Source organism: Empidonax traillii, unplaced genomic scaffold, assembly GCF_003031625.1.
Source record: "Empidonax traillii isolate 1590-97213 ecotype Southwest subspecies unplaced genomic scaffold, ASM303162v1 scaffold15:size5535645, whole genome shotgun sequence".
In the NCBI taxonomy this organism is placed as follows: Eukaryota; Metazoa; Chordata; class Aves; order Passeriformes; family Tyrannidae; genus Empidonax; species Empidonax traillii.
The window spans coordinates 2,404,825-2,429,081 of NW_020955208.1; the positions used below are offsets into that span (position 1 = coordinate 2,404,825).

The window sequence follows — 24,257 nt, forward strand, 5'->3', positions numbered from 1 at the left end:
GCCAAACCGTTTCTCTTTTTTTTAAGAGTATGTCTATATTTCCAATTTCTTCATGTTCTGAAGGCACCTAGAAAGAACGGCTGGAGGCTGAATTAGGTGCATGGTATTTTGGCATCTTCTACTGTTTGCCCAGCGTAGTCATCACACTCAGGCAAACCTTGGCCCTCTGCACACAAGGCGTGTTCCATGCACGAAGTAACTGCTTTGCAGTATAAGATGCGGCCACGAGATGTCTCTCTGAGCCGTACATGATTCCAGTGTGGGAAACAGGAGCCCCCTCTGGATCACAAACTGTGCAGAAGCTTCTGGGGCCAGCGCTTGGCACCATCCCCGGTGAACACCCCCCCTGCTGCAGTTAACAGGATTGGAGAGCAAAGTCATTTGTGTAGGCAGGGGTGATACCTGTTATCAGGTCTGCAGGTATAGGTGGGAGACAAAAAAAAAGCCCCATAAGCCCAAACAGCTAAGCCTTCAAACACACAAGTTGATTTTTGCTCTGAAATAAGAACAGCCATCTTCAAGCTGAACCTGAGCTGAGAACAATCACTCTGAGTGTAATTGGATTTTGTTGGTTATTCAGCTTTGTGGAGGAGAAAAGTGGGATTCATACCTGTGGAGAAAAGGCAATGGCCTTAGTGAGGAGAGAAAGAATAAGATTGTTGGACAATGGGAGAGAGAAAGAGAGGAGAAAAGAGAGATGGATAGTTACTGGTTGTGGGATAATGAAGGCTTTACTGCTTCTGGTTTTAGGGAAATATATGTACCATAAAAACTAGTGAGTCTATGAGTTCTAATATGCAGCAGATGTGGGAAATTAACCTTATCATTTAACTGTATCTTGTAGGTTTCCCATGAGGCTCTGAACCAGAAAGTCAGAAATGGCATGATTGTTTTGTGAAAATGTTCTCCAGTTGGTGACTGAGTACATCAGATTAGTGGCAATGCAATGTAATTGCCAAATAATAATTTTGGGTAGATTATCTCCAGCATCATAAACTGGCAACAGATTCCCAGCACAAAACTGACCCTGACCAAAAACTTGCCTATTTCTCTGAACACTATCAGTCCTTATCAAATGACCATTTTCCAGCTGAGAAGGTGCTGATGGTCATGCTGGGAAAAAACTACCCATCAGCCAGTCTTCAGCTGGTTACCATCCCAACCTGGGACCAGAACCGTTTCTGCAAAGTAAGTGGCAAAATGTTTGTTTGATCTGGTAGCTGGAACCCTTTGTTGGGAGTTCACAATGTGTGAAAAAAAAGAGAAGAAAAGCTCTGGCTGTAATGCAGCTGGAATGAATGCTTTCCTTGCCTGCCGATCAGAGCAGATTATAGTTCACCTGCTGTGAACTAATCTCTCAGGGAGAGGGTCAGTTGTTTGGATAGTGTTGCTAATGGAAGGCAAAACCTTTCTCCACATTCCCTCCTTCAGTGCTGGGTCTGTTTAGGAGATGAGTCAGTCCTGGGTTATTCATCAACTTACTTAGGAGCTATCCACCCAAGTTCACAAGTACCGCTAAAGCGCTTTACAATTACAGGAAATTATGCTTAGGAGCTAATGTTAAAACACAGCTCTCTGCCCACTCCTCCAGCATGAGAGGCAGAGTGTCAGATTCGTGGCCTGCATTATTTCATTGTTCTGGAGAAAATACGTGGCGGGAATTTATTCCTTACCACGCTCCTCTTTGTGGATCTGAGCTCCAGTGGTGCTGGGGGGGGGGGGGGGATATTTTCCCCGGGGGAGGCTGGGGAGGGGTTGAGGCATTATCATGAGGAGCCTTTTCTGATGGTTGCACCAGGTCCTTGGCTTGGCAGAAGAGCACGTCAGAGCAGTGTTGTGGGCAGGGGACCCTGGTAGCCTGCCTTGCTCACTGGCTGCAGTGTGACATGTCTCGCTGCCAGGGCTCAGGCACCAGGAGAGAGGATGTGACAGCCCCCCCCCCCCCCCCCGGGTATGCTGTGCTTGCAGTGCCTCCAGGTCCCTCGTCCTCAACCCTAGGCTCTTTACCCTGTAGGAATTTAGTGGGCAAGTACATATTGCTTGTTTTATTCCTAGCCCTGCTCTTGTAGGACTGATGAATATCATAGAATCATAGAAGGTTTTGGGTTGGAAGGGACCTTTAAAGGTCTTCTCGTCCAGCCCATTTGCAATGAGCAGGGACACTTTCAACTGGATCAGTTCAAAACCCTGTCCAACCTGACTCTGAATGTTTGCCCACTTCTCTGGGCAATCTGTTCCAGTGTGTCACCATCCTCGTGGTAAAAGACTTCTCCCTTATATCTAATGAGCAGGATTCAACCAATGAATTCCCTGTGTGAAGGCAGGTGGCTCTCTCCATGCCCTCTCAGTCCCTCTGATCCATCTAAGGGTCATGCTCTGGACTCTTCTTGAGGGCCTCACGCCACCCCCTCTTCAGTTTAGGGTAGATTCAGCAGCAGGATATCCTCCATAGGTTTGTTGCTATTTAGGAGTTGATCTCTGAGGATCCCCTGTCTGCACGTGGGCAAGTATTGTTTGGTTAGTTTCTTATTTTTGTATCACTTGCAACGTGGGTTTTGGAACAAAGTCAATAAATGTACACAAGACAAAAACTCACGTTTTTGTCTCAGAGACAGACCCTCTGTCTCTGTGATTTTTAGACAGTGATTTTTAAGCCCACTTTAACTCCCACAGTCCTAAGGAAATTATAATTAAATTATAATTAAATTATAATTATAATTAAAAGTCTTCTTTATGGTCTTTGTAACTGCTTAGTCAATGGTTTGTACTACTGAATTTTAGTGAGAGGTATTTTGAAAAGGAATATTTTTTCAACCACAGCTTGCAAGACTTAGTTAAAATGACAAAAATGCTGAAAAGCAAACCATTTAATACTGTTCCTTTTAGCCTTTTGTTGTTCTACTGCTGGACTTGCAACACCAGCATTACTAGCCAAGGGCTCTCAAGGAGAGTGATTTACTGGTTTCAGGCCCACCCACCTTCAGCTGCCCAGCTTTGAATGTCCAAGATGCCCATCTACAGCAGGGTCCACCCACGTGGAACTCATGGGCAAAAGCAAGCTCAAAAATCACATCTCCAGGTGCATATACCATGTTCCCATGTATCCTGACCTACAGAGACACACAGAGACGCTTAATTGTGGACTTATTTTTGTTAGACAAGATACTGGTTCTAGAACAATGAAGCTTTCCCTCTTCCCCCACAAAACCAGCCCATCAGTGGGATTTTGATCATGATGTTATTGTCTTCTCTTTTCAAAGTGACCAAAAAGGTATTTTCAATTCAAACCCCTTTTATAGAAAAATTTATAACTATGGATAATGATAAATCTTTTAGGGATGTACAGAAGTTGTATATTTTGCTCTCATGCAGCCGTTGAGCAAGGTCTGTATTTCATTGCCTTCTATTTAATCCAGCCTTCTCCTGGGGACACCCAGCTGCAGTGGAATATAGATATTTTGCCATCTGAGGCCACTTGCCTTATGATTAAGAGGAGGTTCTTCAGTGCTAGCAAGATAATCATCAATTTTATATCCTGTAATTTCTCTGTCCTTAACTTTACAACATTTCGATAATTTGCCTTTGATTGAGTAGCTTAAATTTGTCTGTAAATCTGTTCTCCTGGGAGCGTAAGAAAACATCTTTAAATCATTCTTATGCGGAGAGACGCTTGCAGTATTTTTTTATTAATATTATTCATTACTTTTATGACAAGTGAAAGCCATGACTGAGGTACTGAGCAACCACACAGAGGTCTGAAAAGAAAGAGGGGAAAAAAAATAGAGATAAAGAGAGAGTGTAGGAGTCACTGTCAGCCTTCTGTACACGTCAGGTCCAGCAGTGTTTATGATATTGCTGGAAATCTGGAATTAAACCTGTATCTTCCTTACTAGGCCAGTGCTTTAAATGTCAGCACATTCTGTTTCCCTGCAACGTGACTAATTTTTTAATTTTCAGTTCCCTGAAACCCCATTTTTCACTCCTTCAAAATAATTGGAATCATAGATTCTTGCTTTTATTCAGGTTGTTGCAGGGATGTGAGGATGCTAAAATACCAGAGCAAGTGTTTGTGCTCTCTATCTCTGCCTGCACTGGGTTTTAAGAAAAAGACAGCAGTGATTCCAGTAATGTTAATTTTGTGGTCTAGGGACCGCTGTCCCTGGAGTCACACACAGAGGTGTCCAGAGCTTTTTTCTGCAGTGGATGCTCTGTTAGTACTTTTATGTTAATAAGGAGCTGATTTTGATGGAATCCTCATCCCGTGGAAGCAGCACAAGGCAAATCCTGGCTGCCCTGAAGTCTTTGCGTTGGCCTCCGAGGGGTTTGGTGTCGAACCGCTGGAGCCCAGTGTTTGAATTCAGGGTTGCTGGAAAAGGGAGCAATAATCATTGCTGGGATGTGACCGTATAAACCCTCCAACGACACTAAAAGCCGACCTTAGGAACAACAAACCCTCTTTAATTCCGGTAATTGTCTCTAGATGGCACTCTGGCAGTAGAAGTTTTACAAGGAGAAATTTGAAGGGAATGAGCCAGGAGGCTGCGGGCTCCTGCCCTCTGCTAGGATGTTCCTGGGCTGCAGGAGAAAGAGGTCGTATCAGTGTTTTTTTTTTTTTTTTTTTAGTGCCCCATCAAAACAAGTCAACTTTTTTCTCTTTCAGGGGTTAAAACTAGTTTTATGATCCAGAGGCGATTAATTTCTTACAGCTTCTCTATGTGCTTCATAGCTGGGAGTACAGCAGAAGCAAGTCCATTTCACCTTCATCGTCCTTTACAGATTTTCCACAAACTGTTTCCCACAGGGAAGGATTCATCTTGATACACTTCCCACGTTACCTCAGGTTTTCAGGTGTTATTTTTCTTTTGGCATCAGGGGCTTCTCTGTGACTTAAACCATCAAGAGCATGGAAACATCACTGAAGCCTGAATTTCCTACATTAAAAATTGGCTCAATTAGAGTCCTGGTGGGAGAAAATACTCTTAAGACAAAAAGGTTGGCGGCAAATCATGCTAATGAATATTTAAAAACATAAGAAAGGCAATACTTAAAGGGCTAATATAAGAGGATGACAGAGGAACAGGGAATGTACAAATAGCAGGGTAGCATTGCATTTTTGGTTTACATGTTGTTTCATGTAATTGCAGCATTTTTATTGCATCTGTCAAGAAATCACCTGTGCTTCTGCCAGAGCAATTCTAATGCTCTGTGAGTTCAAGTTAGCCTTATTGTCTTGCTTTTCAAATGCTGTTTGATTTTTCAGTAGTAAGACTCCAGGGATATATTCTCCCCAGAGCAATGAGTTGTCTTACTTCTTTCCTAAAAATTAAAATTAAAATAAAAAAAGGAGCAGTCTTACTTTACAGCTGCTGACTTCAGTGCTGGCTGGAGCAAGAAGCTGAAGGAGAGCCCTGCCTTTGGGCAGATAAGCAGACCTGTTTATTGCCTTGTGGGCCCTTTGGAGGAAGAAATGGCATCAGGGGTTTGGCAGCTGCAGAGCAGGCTTTAGTATCAGCATCCTGTGATGAGGTTTGGGATGCTGGACTTTTCCCAAGGTGTTCTCACAGCCTGATTTTAGGAATCCTGCTAAGTGTGGCCATCAATGTCCACAGCTAGGTGCTTTCAGATAGTGGGTGAAAGCATCTAAATTTGGTGGGTTTAGGTAGAAATGGCTTATCCTCCTTCTGAAGTTTAGATCCTCTCAAAATATTTCAATGCCTTCTCTCCCTTGTACTTCAGCCAGAGCTATGGATCTATCTGAGGAGGTGAGCCTTGGTCAGGGGAGGGTTGTGCCCATAAATTCAGTTTCAGCCTGAAGAAGTTGACAGCCAAATACTGAAGCTGACATGAAATCCATGATTAGTGGAGAAAAGAAATAGGAACATTTCTTTACAGGCAACAGTAATGGAAGATACAGACTCAGTCAACTTCCAGGAATTATCTTTCCACCAACCTCTTGACTTTATATTTTAAAAGGCAGCTTCCCTTTACAAATGTGTTACTTGAATTTCCCAGGGAGGATGCAGCTCTCTGTCCCCCCTTTCAGCGGTGTTGCACGTCCAACATTCACTTGCCCCTTCGGAGCAAGGGTGCTCCTGCCACAGTGGGGACAGGTGAAGAAAATTGGGAAGACAGCCCCAAACAATTGCAGAGCATGTGTGGAAGTGTTGATGCTCTGGGACGTGTGTCCTTGTAAGCCCCCAGTGTGTCCCCACCACTGCCCTGCTCTGTGCCCTGCCATGTGTCAGTCCCTGGGAACTGTGTTGGTGCACTACAGGTAGTCCCTGCAACATCTCTTTGTGCACATGAGTTAAGTTCTGGGGTTCTGTTCCCATAGGGATGTCCTAGAGCACCCAAATCCTTTGCTTCCCCCCACTTTACATTCATACCCTGCTGTTGATGCTCCTCAGCCTTTGGAGGCCAATCACCCCAGGGCAGAGCTCAGCCCCAGTCAGGATCTCTGCAGCTCCTCACCCTTGCCATGACCTCAGGACACCAACGTGCTCCATCCCTAAAGATGCATGTGTTTTTCTCAGGAGAATCAGTCTCCTAGGAAACATCATCCAGGTCTTGGGTGTCACAAGTGCCTAATGCAAAGCAGGTACTCAGAAGGTTACGTGGCCCCTTTGGAGTGGTGTGGCTTTGCCCTCATTGCTGCCCAGTGAAATGAGAATCACTGGTCTGGAGCTAAACCCTGGGGAGATGGGACAATGTGCCTTCCTGTCAGCAAAGTGGGAGGAGAGGTGAAACACCTGTGCAAAAAAATTGGGCAAAAATTGATTGTGCCTTTCCAAAATGCTGGACTTTAGAAACTGCCTGGCCAGTGTGAACACACAGCAGCTTCAGGCAGGCAGCCAGCTGCAGTGGAGCCATTATTGTTATTATTACTACTATTACTATTATTGTTATTTATAAACATTTATATTTATATATTATTATTATTATTATTAGTTGTTGTTGTTTAAAAATATAAATGCAGTGCTATAAGACAACGTGTTAACTTTGGCTGATCAGCCACTGTTTGGAATGTAAGCAGAATGTTAAGGGGCTTTTCCATTAACTGATGAGTGAAACCAAAGGAGGAAATTATCCTTTGTACTAAAAATCCATTTAGCCATTAGATCACAGTATTGAAAGCGTAAAGGAAGGGTTATTTCAGCTTTCAGCTGGCCAGAAAATGCCAGTTGGAAGACAACAGGAGGCTCCCTTTCACAATGTAAGAGCCCTTTCTTCCCTGGATGAAGGGAGTGTTTCTGGCTGTGGCCTCATGCTGCTTGTGTGTGTTTTGTTCTTACTCTGGATTGAAATGCTCCTGCTAAAAGGTGGAAAACCAGTCTAATTGCACATGACATAAATAAGGTCTTGCTGTACATCAGCACAGTATTTATCTGGAATAATTTTTGAGTTATTTTGCTGGTTTTGCTGTACCCTAAAGCAATGTCCATGCAACAGCCATGTCCTATCCTTGCACGAAGCACAAGATTTTTAAGGAAAATTAATATCATACCAACCACTGGCAGGCAAAAGGATAAATAACCTGTCACAGGCCATGGTACAGATCACATCAGGGCCTGACCTGCTCCAGCCCTGGTGCCAGACCCGAGCCTGTGGGAATGCAGAGGCTGATGTCTGCTGTTGCAGTGCTGCTGCTGTTTGCACTGTTACAGCACGAGTGAAAAATGAGAGATGCAGAGGTTAAAGGCCACCTGTGGGGCAGCGCACTGGGGGTTCAACCTTATCACCAGGGCTGGGGATCCACGTGCTTCACTGTCCCCCTCGGCTCCCACTGCTCACTTTGTGCCTCCAGGATCCAAACTGCGTGGCAGCCCCTGGGACAGCACCTCTCCTGCTCCTGTGCCACAGCCCCCTCCCAGCAGCAGCAGTTCTCGACCTGTGCTTGAGCAACACGTGCTTGAAGAGCAGCACTTCAGCTGCCCTGTGGAATTAGGCTTGAGGAACGCTGTGGTTTTGGGGTGGAGAATCATCAATTTTCTCTTATTTTTGCAAAGGACAATGGGTGTTTGGGATAGCTTTTCTCACAGTCTTTGGCTCTGGACTTAGCATGAATTCCTGTCAAAGCCACCCACCTACGGAACTCTCTGATGCCAGAATGAATTTATGTGAGGATATTTTGTCTAGAGGACAGAGCTGCTCAGTGGAACCCTTAATCTAGAGGCAGAATGATTTAACTGAGCACTACTACATTTATTTCAGATTTGCAATAACTGACAGCAGTTTTGGACCCAGAGTAAGACTTCCAAGCAAATGCTTTCAGTGATGTGGAAATATTTCCCAGTACGTTTTCGAAATGCAGTGCTCCTGAAGGCTGTGTTGGTTGGGTGAGGTTTTCTTCACTTGCTCATCTGGTAACAGAGCACTGGATGCCTGGCTCATGAGTCTGCCCTTAGAAATCTAAGCTCTGATCAGCACGAGGATTTCAGCAGGCACTGAGATGACTCATGTCAGAGTCTTCTCTCAAGCTCTTTTAGTCACTGACATGGTTCCTAACATAAAGATATTGCATGTGAAGTGTTCAATACATGCTGGCATCACTGGTTCTTGGTTTAAACTGTAACCATTTATACTCAGCATATTGCATGGACTGCTTTGCTGTCTCTAGTGGCCTTTGGGTGAAAGAAGGGACCATCTGGTCTCTGTGGAGCTGGTCCATGGGCTAGGAGTGAAACAGCAGATCCCCATTCTCCTGATTTTGTGGGCCTGAGGTGCCTCCAGTCCCTTGAACTCTGCAGGAGGGACCCAACAGGACTGGTGGTCCTCACCTCCACCACACTGTCCCAAGTTCGCCGCCCATCATGTCAGGAGCTCATCCTGTTTCACACACTCAAAGGAGTGCACTTGCTCCACAGTAGCATTGTTAGCACTAATTGGGTAATGATGTTGCTGGAATGTTCTCCTTTCCCCAAAGCAGCTAAGTGATTGTTGCTTTTCATTGCCAAAGTCTGGAATCACCACGACATCCCTCCACTGAGGTGCTTTCGACAATTGGGAGACTTCTTTGTTTTTAAAAGAAGCACCTCCTTTTCTTTCCCCTACCTCTTTTTCATGGCCATGTTCTAGCTGCCAAAATCAATAAGTTAAAGTCAGCCATTTAATTCAGAGAGCTGCTTGCAAGATGCAGCTTTCAATCATCTTTCATGGGAACGGAAGGATTCCCATGGCAGTGAAAGAGAAAAACTTGGGATCTGGCAGACTGATGATGTAGCTCCAGACAGGAATCTGCTTGCTTGTTTGCTTGTTTGTAGTAAAATCCCTTCCCTTCTCCTTGCATATATCAGTAAGGCAATAATCAGGTTTTGCAGCAAAACATTCTCAACATTTCTTTGGCCACAATTTCATGTGCAGCTCCAGTGTCACAGAGCATCTGTGTGACCTGCTGCCTCACAGCTGTCTGAAAAAGCTCGGCATTCTCTGCATTTTGTAAGATTTTCAGACCTCCAAGCCTGGTCTGTATGATTTTTTCATCTTGTCCCAACTGGCATCAGAAAGTTTTCCCAGGGGTAGCAGGTAGCACAAAACAGAGCTGAGCTGTGTCTGGTCGTGCTTGAACTCCACTTACTCCACAAAAAGTCTAATCCACACTGGGTTTGCAGAACACCCAGCTATATAAAGGAATCTTTTACTAATGAGTTCATTCACCTTGATAGAAATTACTCTGCAGAACTGGGCACTAGTTTTTATCTGTCCTTTGAGCCCACCAGCAAAGCACACAATCACTCCCAAAGCAAACACATTCCACTGTGACTACCAGCAGATGGAATAGTAGGCTCTGTTGGCATGGATGAGGTTATTGCTTGAGAAAAAGTTCAGGATTGGACCCCTAAGGAGTGAAGGTCAGCAGAAGACGGGGCTGACAGGATGATATGTGGGCTCTGCAATTCCACTGTGTCCACTACCCGCTACACGGCCTGCTAACATCTCACCCTTGCCTTTTTCTGTGAAACTCTATGTTTTCAGCTCAGAAATAGAGTTCTTTTGAAGTTTAAAAGCAGTTATGTCATAGCTGAAACAGCTGTTCCACAACCACCCAAGCAAGCGGCAGTTCCCTGTGCTGCCTCTCCTGAGCTGGGCTGGCTTTGTGCGTCTGTGTGTCCCAGCACAGAGGAGTGCAGGAAGCACAACCAGCTAGAACAGTATTTCAGAGAATGCCTGTGGATGGGTTTAACCTCCACAACATGGCACTGCCTGAAAACTGGTGCACAGTGGGCATTGTCCTGTGTGTGCTGCCCTGTGGTCAGCAGAGATGGAGCAGATGTGGACTCTCCCCCACCACTCACAGGCCTTTTTCAAGGTGGGAGGAACTGCCACGTTTGACCGTTCCATGGAATTCACAACGTTGTTTCAACACAAGCATGCAACCCTCAAACCTCTGCACCTGTGCATTCAGGGAATTCAGGCTGATGTTTTTGCTGTTTCCTCTCAGCTGCTGGCCCAGGGCTTGTGCCTTGCTGGTGTCAGCCGTGGCGTGGGCTGACAGCCCCCAGGGAGGACAGCATGACAGGGTGGACACCCACAGCCCTTCACATGGCTCCTTGAGAAGCTCAGTGCCAGCTCACAAAAACCTCAGAGTAAAATAAGTCCCTTAGAGGGATCTTTTACGACTTATAGATCTCCATCACAGCTCTCCCACCCGCCGATGTCAGCCAGGCTTTGCTTCCTTCTGAGGGGCTGGCACCTGGGCTGCCACTGTAGCAGGCAGGCAACCCTCAGTACCTGTAGCTCATTAGCAGCATCTTGTAATTCCATCTAATTTGGTGCTCTAGGTGTGAGTTTAGACTATTGTCATGGAAGAAATCATGGGTAAAAGAGAGTAAAATTTACATAAATGAAGCTGGAGATGCTGCCTCATTTCTCCCAATAAAGAGAACAGAGGGCTGCAGACAATTTCGTCTTCAAACACTGGGTCTAACTGATGAAGCCAGTTTTTCAAAACAAACCACAAGTCAATGACCTCTGGCATGCCACAAGATGTGAATAACAGCATAAATACTTTCCAGTCAGCCTGCTTCTGGACATTTCTCATAATATCTCGGAACAGCACAGAAGACCACACTGAATATGAAGTTTCCATGATTAACCAATGTTTTGCAGTGCTGTGATTATGGTTTAACCAAAAATTATTGCTTTGGTTCAGCACTTCAGCATCATCATCATCATCAAATTATCACATTGCAATGACATTTTTCTCCGCACAGTAATTGCATTCAAAGCAGTGTTTGCTAAGAGAGAGAACTGAGTTGAGGTCTTCAGCAATTCTGAAGTATGGGAGGGTTTCAAGAAGTTTGATTTAGATAGAGCCCATCCATTAGCAACTATTTTTAGTAACAGGCCTTATAAATTCAGAATGAAGGAGTACTCAGAAAGCTCTGTTATAGAGGCCTGTGCAAATTATGGACCTCAAAGTCCATTTGGACTGAGCCAAATCCGGTTCCTGGCCTCAAAACCAGGATGAGCAGGGGAATGATGCTGCTAGGAGAGAGGAGAGGTGCAAGTCAACAATGAAACTATAATACCAACAGTCTAAGCAACATTTTCATTTAGAGTAGAAATGTTGATGTTTGTCATTCATTGACATCTAAACATTTCTGCTGTTTATCGATGACAGATGTGTTATTATCTGGGCACTTAAAAAAATCTGAAAATTTGGGGTTTTTTGTGTTTTGTACAAACCATGTTGGGTTTTTTAATTTTGAGCTTACAGTATGAAAGCACATTGTAACAACAAGATGTTCCAAACCAAAGTTAAAAACTACACATTTCTGTCTCATAGTGGACCATTTTGAGTTTATCTGAGGTACAGCTAGCTGGATAGATATAAAAAAATATAAATGTCAGCCAAGGTTAATGTTCACTGAATGTCTCAGCATCACTCAGTCCTGCAATTTTGACCAAAATATGTTATGCAGATAATGATGGAGGGCTACAATTCTATGAAATGGTAATTTTAGAAATGGTAAGCTCTAGGCTGATCCTGCAGTGGAGGTGTTTTAGGTGGAGACTACAGCTCATTTTGCACTTTGTCCAATTCCCAGCTTGCCTGGGAATCCCTGCCACGTCAGAGGTATTTTGTGTGGTCACTGCAGTGGAGCTGTGTAAACACTGAATATGAGGCAGTTGTTGGGTTTGGGGTTTGGTTTGGTTTTTAAATGACTTTGAAGTAGGTCTCCCTTCATAGGAGATAAACTGAAGTGCCTTTGCAAACGTTACCCGTGCAACTGCATTCTCAGGGCAGAAGCTGACTGGGACCAAGCACGAGATCATCTGTTAAAATAGCAGGCAAGTCACTTGAGCTGGAATTATTTCTCTAAGGAATGAGTCAGACTGGGTGGCACCATTGCAGGAGGCAAGTTTGGGTGACAGCTTTCAGACAGTGCATGGTACTTGAACTGAATCCTACCTTGAATGTTTTTGAAGAGAGAAAATGGGGAGACAGTGGACTGCATCTATTAGCTTTGTACCTTTTTAAAGAATTTAATCTCGTGGTTGGAGAAACCCATAACCCTGCAACACTTGAGTGAATGTTGTGACAGGAACCCGTCTTGGTTCAACTACTTGACTGGCATTACACAGAAAGACCACTCCAGAGCTGAACTGTCAGGTCAAGCTTGTCTAAGAAAAGATTTTTAAGACATTAGTTTTCTGTTCTAATCCTCTATGTTATTCCTAAGTTTACTCTTTTGGGCAAATTTCACATAGCCTGCTTTTATGGAAACAGCTTCTTTAAACACTAAAAGAAAATTATGCCCTTTGGTGCTTTTAATTCACTGTCTTTGCAGTAATTCATGCCAGAAAAAGGTGGCAGGGGAGCCCTTATAAAGTACTCTTAATTGAAATAAATGAACCATGCTTTGGAGAACAGTGTACCATAGAGGAAGGGCTGCCTTCTGAATCCTGCTCCCAGAGATGTCCCTTGTGATTTCAGGCATGTCGTAAAATCCACTGTCCACCTCGTTTTCCCACCTTATTAAGATGAGGCTGAGATTGTTCTTTACCTTAAACCTCTGGGTGTTGTGAAGTCTGAATCAGGGCTTCAGAAGAACCTGGAGGACCTGGAATTTTATTTTGAAAACCGTGGCAAGCGCTAGCCTTTCCCAGAGAGTGGCATTTATGAGCATACCTTCATTAGTCCCTTAGCTTTTTCTTTTTCATTTGAATCTGGAAAAATGTGTCGAAAATCACTTCATGGGGGCCTCTGGAAGAAATCAAGCTTCTTGCAGAGTGGGAGCTCAAGGGGATCACGAAGTGGTGAGGTCAGCGCCCCAAATCCACCCGACAGGAGTAGAAAAAACCCACTGGTTTGAGGATGGCCTCAAAGCCTCCACTGGCTTGAGGCCATCCTAAAACACTGACTTTTTCCCAGCTCTTTCATTTGTACATTCAGTCTCAGAGAAAAGGGAAGGTGAGAAAGAGAGACAGAAGTATGTGTCTGCTCCCTTCCTTCTCTCCAAAGATCATTTCCATCCATCCAGCTTCTTTCCCAGATACGGTATCATTTGCTTCTGTGACTAATCTCTGGGTGGGAGAAAAAATTATTTTGAAAGTTCAAGAGAAACATAAGCTGCACATTTATGAGTGTTTTTCTCCTCTTCCTTGGCTCTGAATGGCCAGAGTTTTATTATTCCTCTTGACTGCATGCTGAGATAGGTACTTTCCTTTCAAGCAGAGCCTGCTGTTGGCAGCAGGCAACAGAGGCTCCAAACCTGGGATACTCTTTTCATGTCTGAGTCTTCCATTAACACCAATACTTTAACCTTTTCCACCCCTTCACCCCCCTTGGTGTTAATGCCTTTGGACAAAGATGGCCCAGAAAGGTTGAGGTTTCAAGGAAAGGTAAAAATAATGAAGAGAAACTAACCAGGGCTCAGAATTTTAGTCTCTGCATGCATCATGATCTCACTTCACGTGTCTTTTTACAGGTCTGCTCCAGCACTCAGAGAGAACCAGATGTTGGTGTGCCATCATTAAACCTGCAGCGATGGGGAGCCAAACTTACCTCTAGTCCCAGCTCTTCATGGAGAGATGTCCCTGGGGGGCCCAGCAGCGACAGATCAGGCTCAATGCCACAAAGAGGGTCAAGAACAAACCTTTGGCTCTTCATGAACTGCTTGGAGGAAAAGGCAGCAGCAGGGTAAGGTTGCTGTGTTGGTCTGGTTCCTGCCCTCAGGGCCACGCTTGGCCCATGCACAGCTGGAGAACACAGCCAGCACTGTCCATCAAACAACTGCACAGCCACCACCACTGTGTCTGCACAGCACACGTTGTCTGAACTAATTGGGCCTTCAAGAGGATCCTTCTGGTTGAGAGGTGATATCACAGATTTTATCTGTGTCCACTTTCGGTCTGGACCGTTGCTAAGAGAAAAACAATTCTTGGCAAATTCCTCTGAATGCTTGCTTCCTACAGTTTGGACGAACACAGTTTGTTCAAGAAAGATGGGTAGGTGTGAGTTTCTGTCTGTTCCCCTTTTGAGAATTATTTTTGCCAGGGCAAAACTGAAGATAATAATGCTCCCATTAAAAATGAGGTGAATGCTCAGGCTAACTCGAGTGGGTGGAAAGGACTTCAAACAGGATGAATCTGGGGACAAACCTACTCTTGCCAAGACAAACAGCTGCAGAGATCTCTGGAAAGAAAAAGGGCCCTCCAGCACTGCTGTTCAAATAATTCAGGCACATAGGGCTGGTTGAGGCTGTGTATCTATCACATTATAATTAAAACCAATGGCTTTTGTATGAAGAGAGAAAAGGTGCATCGTAAGTCATGAAAGAGGACTGGAGAACTGATATCATTAGGACAACAAACTGATATTCCTTAGGACAACAAAGATATGGGATGAGTGCAAACCAAAGCAGAAAGCTCTCACTCTCCTTCCTACATCTGTCTTTCATTTGCCTTGCCTCTATCTGCCAGTTGTTGATGTTTTCTCACATTATCTTGGTCCCTTTGTTCAAACTGCATTTCATTCCAAGAAGGCAGGGAGCTCCAGGTGTGAATGAGGGCTGTTAGCGTGAACTCACTGTCGCAGTTATTATTGTTATCATTCCTCTGAAAATCAGCTTGGTGGAGGCTTGGCACTGTGCAATTTGTTCTGCCATTTTAACTGTATCCTTGTTAAACGTGGAAAATGGCATGAAAATGGAAAGAAAATGTGGAAAATGGAATGAAGTGCAGTGCTTTGCACGATGGCTTGCACGCAGAGGTGCAGCCTTTGCAAACGAAGTGCTGGTGTACTGCGGAGCAAAGTGTTTGAGGCTGCAGGTTTGGGACCTGCTGCTCAAATCAGTCAGGTGCTCAGGACTTGCTGCTCTCTTTGTAATGGGAGAAACTGTGTGTTTAAAAAGCTAATAGAGAAAATGCAATGCTTAATAAAGTTTCAGTGTTTTTTATTTTAAGACCCCAGTGATATTAAGTAATTTTATTCCCACCATCCAGCTATTTAGCAAACTAAACACATACTATTTTCCCCGTTACTATTGTTTCCGTTATTGGCAGTAGACTTGTGGATGTCTGGTTATTTCTGTCTTTGGACATTCCCTGTGTACATCCAACTGGGCCCTGATCTTTTAATATGTTTTTCAGTGGTCCCCTCTGCTCCATCTGGGCCCCTGGAGATGTTATGGAACTCCTTTGTGTGTGTTGGATAAACACATCCCTGGGGTGAGCCTGGACCAGACAACTGCCATAACATTAAGCTGAACTTCAGCTTTCCCCCCAGCTTGGCATGATGTGTTCATTCCCCCCGCAAATCAGTGCAGCCAGTAGGAACAGCTCAGCCCTGATTCAGTGGGGATTAAGAGCACAAACAACGGTGTGTTTCTCCTCAAACACATTTGCCTGCCAGTCATACTGTAGCCTCATTTGTGAAATGATGATGGCTGTGTGATCAGCGTGCTGGAACTGTCCCTTGGCTAGTAATTTTTGAAACTGTTCACATACGGTTGGAGGTCTCAAATCTAATAATTTTTAGGAGTTTCATGAGAAGAAGCATCAGGAAATACAGATAGAAGGAAAGCTCTGCTCTGCTCAGGGAGAGGTACGAAGTTCAATTGTTAATAAATACTGACAAATCTGCAGTGAGGTGAAGGGGATAGGTGTGCTAAGAAAAAAACAAAACCAACCCAGAAGTCTTCATTAGCTTGTTGCTTACAGCAAAACATGTTTAAAAAAAACAAAAAAACAAAAAACAAAAAAGAAGAAAAAACCAAACCAAACCAACAAACCACCACCACCAAAAAAAAAAAAAAAAAAAAAAAAAAAAAAAAAAAAAAAAAAAAAAAAACCAAACCAAACCAAAAAACCACCACCACCAAAAAAAAAAAAAAAAAAAGGAGAGAGAGACTTGCCAAAAGAGGAAGGCACAGAGGCATTTCATGTTTAAGTTCTCTGCTGGAAAATTACACCCCCCTACCCAAGAGGCAAAATGTCTTCTGGGTATTTTTCCCCCATTTAAATGCTCATCAGAAAGAGAAGACAACACCACTCTGCACTGTAATTTAAGAAGGTTAAGATAAAAATAAATTAATAAACAAACAAACAAACCAGCAGATATGGCAGCAGGATGCAGTTGGATACTTATGCACTGAGCTTCTCTGTAGAAGCCCTCCATCCCTAGCCTGAAACCAAAGGGTGATGCAGGACCGTCCTGCAAAACTCTGCTCAGGGACACCTGCCTGTGGCCTGCAGGCCCACGGGGATCCCTCACCTAATTCTGCAGTTTGCAATAGACTGAGAAAAGGTGTTAGATACATTACAAGTACAGCCAGCAGTCTGTACTCTCAGTGGAAAATGCTCAAAGGTCACAAGCTGAAACAACAGGAAATCACAGAGCAGACATGGGAGAGCAAAAAGAGGACTAATTTACCTAAATGCTCCTTCCAACCCATTCAGCGTGGGGAGCGCTTGTGGGTGGCACTCGGGAGGTTTGGGAACTGGGAAGCCCTGATCCGAAAAGGAGATAGGCTGCTGGATGGGAACATAGATACTAAGCTAGTCCACAAGAAACCCAATCTCCTGCCCTGAGCTTTTCCCATCACAGCTTCCCCTCTTCCTGGTGCAAATCTGTAAACAGGAAGGTCTCAAGTTAGAGCAAAAAGCTGCAATTACAGTCTGGGAGCACAGAGGGAGGTCAAGGGAAGGAAAGGCTTAAGGAAACGGCACCGCTGAGCCAGGATCTGGCACTGCTGGCTGAAGGTTTGTCTCATTTTCAGACCTGTAGATGAACAGGACACTTAAGAGCAAAAGGATTTGGCAGATTGGGACTGCTCATGGCCAGGGATAGCCCTTGGCTGGACCACACAGGCTCTCCAGATGGGCTGTGACTCCAAAGACAGGATGGCAAGCAGCTTTGACTGTCTGGCTGGTATTTCAATAGATGGGCTCTTTTTAACTTTGTTTTTAGAGAGTTTCCCTTCTGTTTTGCAACAGCAGTTCCTTCCTGTGCCATGGGTAGCTCATTCAAACCAGCTCAAGTGTTTATACCTCCCACTGCATTTCCTACGGTGGGTATTTCTAAAACAGCTTCACTGGTGGAGTCCTCTCAAAATAATGTGTTTAAGACCGAATGATTTAGCACATAATAAAGGAGTAAACAATGATGTTGCGATCAGCAAGAAGTCTGCAGTGTCAGCTGCAAGGCAGGATTTGCATGCAAGAAGTAAGCCAAGAAAAATGAGTAAATCTCCGTGTCTTTGTGTCTTGGTGTGGAGAGGTAGCTTCTGCTCCGTGCCAGATGGAGACACAATTCCAGGGTTACTTTATTTTATTTATTTTTTTTTTCTGCTACCAGCACAGCAGCAAAACCAGAAGTTCCAAGGACACCATCAATTTGCAGGGGAGAAAAAACCTTCCTGCATCCACCAGGAGTGGATGCTTCTTCTGGGCTTTTCTACACACGCCAGCTAGTTTGTATGGAAGGGCTGGTTTTCTGGATCTGCTTCCTCTTGCCCCACATGAGAGATGGTTTCCTCCATCCCATGCTGTTCTTGGGCAAAAAAGAAGCAGCATGCCAAAGCTCGGCACACAGAATGTTCGTTTTTTTAGTGATTCCCTAGATTTTAATGCAAAGGAAAGAATCAAGACACACAAGATTACTGTGCTATGAATTTATAATAACATTTTATTAATATATTATGCTACAAAAATATTTTGATAAAATAATATTAGAAAGCATCTTTTTATTACACTCTTCAAAACAGTTCACAAAAGCAGGAGGCGGAACAGGAAACAAATATTTGAAATACATTTGAATTGAAACCTGACGAATATGCAATTTGAAATTCGGTGGGAGCATGAATCTGCAGGATGGTTAACCAGTCCCATAGAAGAAAAGTATTTACTACTCATTGGAAAGTCCTCCCTGCCTTTAGCTAGATTAAGGTGCCTCCTGAAAAGTTAGTCACAGGAAAGGCTGAATTTGGGTTGGGACAAAACACACAAGCACACAACATGCACACATGCACTTAAACATATACACACATACACACACACCCCCCTATGATCTCAAACACTGGCAAATTAACTTTCTGCTTCAGGTAAGCTGAAATAAGCTTAAATTGAAGCTGAGTTCTAGCACACTCCATGGAACATTGATCACTTCAGAGATATGACAAGCCCATATAATTTTTTGATATAATACAGAAATACGGTACTAAGCAAAGTTTGGAATGATAACATTTATGCTGAGATAATAACTTTGGCACTTTGGTTTCTCTAACATAAATATATGATGGGAAATTCCTCCCTAGCAGTGGTATATGGTAATGACTGAGTCATATCATTTGACTAATCAATGCACTAAACATAGATTAAGTTCTCCCTCTTTCCATCTCTCTCTCTCTCCACAATTGTATATTGAAGAACTTAGATAAATATACAACTTTGTACCTTGGGTGTTCCTAAATTACAGTGGAGCTTGGAGGAATGGGAAGGGAAGTTCAACAAAGCAGATTTTTAACACCTGTATAAAGCATAGTTATCATAAATCATGTTCATCATTTATTGCCAGAAGACATATTGCATTATTCAACAGCCCAAGGGATTGCAGAGAAACTACATCAGTCATAAAATATAAAATACCTTCTGTCCCAGCTTACTGACTGGTTCTCCAAGTGGCAGTGCATGTTAATATAGCATCCATAGTTAAACATAAGCAAGAAAAGCATTAAAACAAAGAAAGATTGGAAGTTAGATCTGTTGCTGATGATATGGGATATTTATTCCCCCAGGGGAAAAGCTTGGCAGATAATTAGCATTTGTTTATAATGCTACAGTTACATATAACATGAATTGTATTGGTGTCGCTTGTAGCTGAGAGTTGAAAAGATGAATCGTATGATCACTGAGCTTTGGACTCATCCAAAATTGTGTCCCAGATTGCCAGACACTGTGTGAGTCTTGATTGTGTTCTCAAACAGTATCACCGGTGTTTGCTGTTATGTAGTGGGCATGGATATTTTTGTTAAATCGCCTGCTCTTGTAAACTTGTGATTGCATGGGAATCTGAGCTTTCCTTTGGAAGAAAGAATACAGTCTAATTTTTTTGGGAAACTCCCAGAGGAAGCTGCAGCCCTGTGAAGTTGGTAGTCAGTTTTGCTTCAAGAGCATGTATCAAATCTGGTGCACAGCTTCTAAACTCACAGTGAATATAATCATGATCCAATGCAATGGATGTGCATACATCTGTGCTAACCAGTACTACCGCGTTTTAATTAATAAAACAGCTATAATTATTAATCAGCTGCTGTAGCTGATTAATAAACAATCCATTTCATCAACCACAGTGAGGGTTTCATTATCCAGCAGTATTGCTCTGCTTACAGGCCACGTATTAAATAAAGTGACCCTAAGCTGTACTTTAGGGTAAGGCAACAGAATAAAAGAAGTTTGGTTAGAGAGCTGTGCTGAAGCCATTCACGTCGGGTTCCTGACCCAAGACCTACAGGAACCTACTTAACCTCATATTTAATGTAAGTCATGTCTCCTCCCTTAACCAGAGGAAGCTCAGGTGATCAGATGAGCTAACTAACTGCTTCTAGGTGTGCAGACCCCAAATCCAGGAGACACCCTGCGCTGACACCTGCGCTGCAGTAGGATAAATGTGGGGCGCCGGCACGAGGGAAATCCGGCGACTTCCAGTAACATTCATTAATTTCATGGAATTACAGGCAAAATGACAGGAAATGCAAAGCTATTAAAACATACTTTGATATCCAAGCTATTTACATCCTGAGATAGCCAAACATACCACGGTGTCTAATGAATATTGAGTATTACTGTCCAGTGGAGGAGTGACTCAGAAAGCCTCATCAGTGACAAAGGAGTGACTGCTCTGTGCAGTATGATGACAGATGTGAGTGTGGAGAGATGTGTGTGCTCCAAATATTTAAAAAAAAAAAGCTCCAGAGGCTTATGGAGAAAACCCCAGATTGGGAAGCAACAGAACTGTAATTTCTAGTCTTGGTCCTGTTGGTGTTTTTCCTTACGGTCTTGGGCAAGTTCTTCTTTCTGCTCTTTTTTTTTTTTTCCCCTCCCTTATCTTTATATGGTCTTGTCTATTTATACTGTAAGTTTTCCAACACCTGGAATTATTTCTGGGATAGTACCACAAAATAATTCCTGGATTCAATTTGATTACAACGAATAAAATTCAGTGGGTTTTGGTTTCTTGGCTGTTCTCTTTTACTATGTAACTTATCATCGGCCTTAAGATTTGCCTACCTTATTTCCAGTTCCATTTGTGTAAATAAGACATTATAATTCAGTTTTCATCTCTGCCTCGAACACAGCAGGAGAACCAATAATCTTTTTAAAATGCATTAAGGTTGAATTTGAAGGTCTGCTAAACCATTATATTCAAATGAAGGCATTTCTAGGGTAATAGCTCAAATAAAACCAAAAAAGAAAGATCTCAAAATATGTTTCCAATATCCATCTCCGTGCAATAAATATGCAAGGTGAATGGCTTCTGTCCAAAACTAACATCTCTAATCATCTGCTAGCCAAAATACACAATATGAAAGTATGCAGAGGGTCTCTTTGAATCTCACATGTGGGGCAAAGCTCAAAAGTTTTCCATTCAGCCTTATCATCTGTTGTGCTTGAAAGGAAAAAAGAGGAAGCTTATAGCACTGTCTGCTGTACCCACTTAAACTGAGCAGAAACCTACACAACTTTCTGTCAGAAACAGAGCAAAGGCTGCAGGTCGTGGTGTCCAGTAAGTCAAAAAGAAGTTATCTGTGTTATCCCTGGCCTGTGTTCAGCAATGGGCTGGGACGTGTGAGGGAAATGCTCAGTAGTTCATCATGGTTTCAAATGAAACCACGTGACTTTTGTAGTCTAGTTACTTTCTAACCTACTTTCCTGAATTAACTGGTATGATCAGGAGCAAACCATGAATTCTGAACTCCCTCTTGCTTACAGGTGGCGTGAAATATCTGCAGCCCTGGAGAACCAGGCTCTAGGGCTGCTGGAGAACTGACAGGACTGTTTTCAGTCAGAATTTTATCAGTATTGTTATTATAACCATCATCATCGTTATCTTTTTTTCCAAGGTGAAAAAGCACTGCTTTTCCATAAAGAAAACCTTGTATTGTATATTTCCGGTTTTGAGACTTCTAACTACGATGTTTTCATCGTATATTCTGGACTTTTGGTTTGTGGATGACTTAGAAAGAAAAGCACTATTTCAACCCAAACTAATTTTCTAGTTGAAACTCTTGCATCCAAAGGGATTTTTCATCATGTTTTGGTGGTGAAAAATCATCAACATGCCTTATTAAACATAATAGATTTTAAGATGGCATGGATGGTTTTTTTTTCCCCATAGATATTGTTCATTGCATTCACTAACAGTAGCTGCATAGGGAGCAAACTTTTCAATGAACGTAAGGTGTCATAACTTTTTCATCCAAGTCAGCAGAGGTACCACAGCGTACAAATGGAAGAATGTTCTGTATGTCTCTGTAACACGGGGGTTAATTTGATTCCTGTGGTCTTGAACAGATTTTGGACAAGTCATAATTATTTCAGCACAGAGATATCAGCTCTATCAGTTCATAACAGCAAGATGAAAGGGAATTTGTAGATTTTTTTTTTTTTTTTTTTGCCTCCAGGTTGTCCATTTGCACTAATACAACTGGTACAAGGAATTCTACAGATTAACAGGACACTACATCTTTATACCCTACAGACAGACCAAGTTCTGTTCTCATTTATGCTGGGAAAGGTTGTAGACTTGTGTTGATGTAAAATGAGGGAGAGAAGAAAATAATTTCAGTAGGATTATTCCTGATTTGAAAAGCAATTTTTTTATTAAGGAAAAGGTGTCTTAATTTGTGTTAGCTAATGAATTAATTCCAGGGCTAAGAGGGAAATTGCTAATTTCCAAAGAAGGTGAATAGTTTAGTTAAAGAAAGCAGGGAAATGTATCTTGACAAATGACTTACTAAGTCATAGAAAAAATAACTGGTATTTTAGGTTGTAGCAGCTAACAAGTTAAGAATGCACCTATTTTTCTAAGGGGTATAGGCCACAAAGAGCAGGATCTGCTTCATTCAGTGTAAGCTATGCTAATGAGATAAAAAAGTAAAATAAAGAAGTTCAGCAGAAATGTACTTATTAGACAGTTGCAAAAAGTAATGATTAAAGAAACAAAGAAAGCATTCATTTGGTGTCAGTTCAGACATTTGCAGAGTTGTCAGAAAACGAATATAGAAAATATTAATTTATCTGTTTCACCATCGCTACTGATTAATAGGGATGTTATTAACATATACAACAAGAAAAATAAGTTTACCAGTCGAATAAATACATTTTTTCTTTTTCCTTTTTTTTTCTTTATATGAACATGTATATTTTACAAAACCCCATAGCACTATGGGAAATAAAGATCCTTCTACAAAAAGAAGATGTAAGTCAGTGTTACAATAAAGCTTTAGAATTTCAAAATGTATCTGGGCAAAGAGACAAAATCAGCTAGAAGGCACTACTGAGTCACTGAGAAGGTCCAGCTTGCAAATGTTGTTGTCTTAACCTCCAATCCGTTCATAAATTATCTCTCTTCTCTATTCCAAGGGATTGCACGTAATCCTAATGTGGTCAGGAGGGCTGCAGTAGATTCAGGAGAAAAGAAGTTATGGTCATGCAGAGAGGAAATGTTATTGGTGGCCATAAAAGACTGGCTGCAGCTGAGCTTGTGGGCTGAGGCTGGGATGGGCGATCGGAACGCGGTCTCTGATCCAGCTGGTTTGAAATCCAGATGGGAGGCTTGACTGTGATGTAGCCATTGGTTATCCTGATATAGGAAGGCAACGTGGTGGTGCTAAAAGAAAACACAAGAGAAGGAAATTAAACAGCAGAACAACCCTTATCTCTACTCTGTGAACTGTCATACCAAGTGGTAGCAACCACGATGATGATGATGATGATTATTATTATTATTATCCAGGAGAGGCCACAAATCACATCCTTCCCCTGTTTCACAAGCCTTTAAAAAAATTTCTTTGAACCCCCTTACACAACTGAGAGCCTTGAGTTCAGGAGACCAAGGAGGTTCATTTCTTTTTCTGGCTTTAAGCCATTTGGGATCAAGTCACAATGCCAAAAGCAGACTCAGGCAGTGCTAAGTTTCCCTGCCTGTGGATTTGCCTCAATAGCAGCGTGATTGCTTATTGATTGTAGCTCGAGTTAGTACTTTGATTTGAATTTGCAGGTTGGAATTCATCATGATTCCCATGGCACTGGAGGTCAAGAAGGTCCATTTACAATTGATTTGGAAGTTTTAAGTTGTAATCTCCATTTCATAAAATGCCTCCATTGCATCCATTACTGGATGATCCATAATCCACCAGTTGTCACAGAGCAGCACAGCTGAGCATGCAAACTGCACAGGGTGGATTTTGGACTTAAACCCAAGACATTCTGCTGAGGAGCAAGGAGTGAGAAAGCAAGTTCTCCTTAAAACAAGAAGTGACACTAATACCTGCAGATTCTCTAAATCTTTCATAAAGGGGATTTGGAGGCACTGAAAATGACTGTCAAACCAATTTTTTTATGGGGTAAGAAGCTATGCAGTCCTATAAATATTTAGCTACACTATCTGAGATCCTGACCTTGGAAGAAAAAGGTTGTGTCTTGCATAATATCAGATAAAAGGAACAATACCTTACTTCAGATTCGTGCAGAGAAACAGAATCCAGAAGCACTGAAGGCTTTTGTCTTTTTCTGTCTAAGCAATACCAAGATAG

General features: G+C 42.7%; 1 protein-coding gene and 1 long non-coding RNA gene across 2 annotated transcripts in view; one reads left to right on the forward strand and one right to left on the reverse strand.

The window, feature by feature from the left end:
* Window positions 1-20,267, forward strand: part of LOC114062447 — a 212,227-nt gene extending 191,960 nt beyond the window's left edge. The window contains exons 3-4 of the long non-coding RNA XR_003572385.1: window positions 13,932-14,143; window positions 20,178-20,267. This is a non-coding gene — a long non-coding RNA (uncharacterized LOC114062447). The remainder of the gene's footprint in view (window positions 1-13,931; window positions 14,144-20,177) is intronic.
* Window positions 20,268-20,332: 65 nt separating this feature from the next.
* The window catches only part of TRABD2B (TraB domain containing 2B), a 276,057-nt gene continuing 272,132 nt past the window's right edge, over window positions 20,333-24,257 (reverse strand). Inside the window, exon 7 of the mRNA XM_027893833.1 lies at window positions 20,333-23,332. Coding sequence (XP_027749634.1) covers window positions 23,110-23,332 — 223 coding nt within the window. The 3' untranslated portion in view covers window positions 20,333-23,109. The remainder of the gene's footprint in view (window positions 23,333-24,257) is intronic.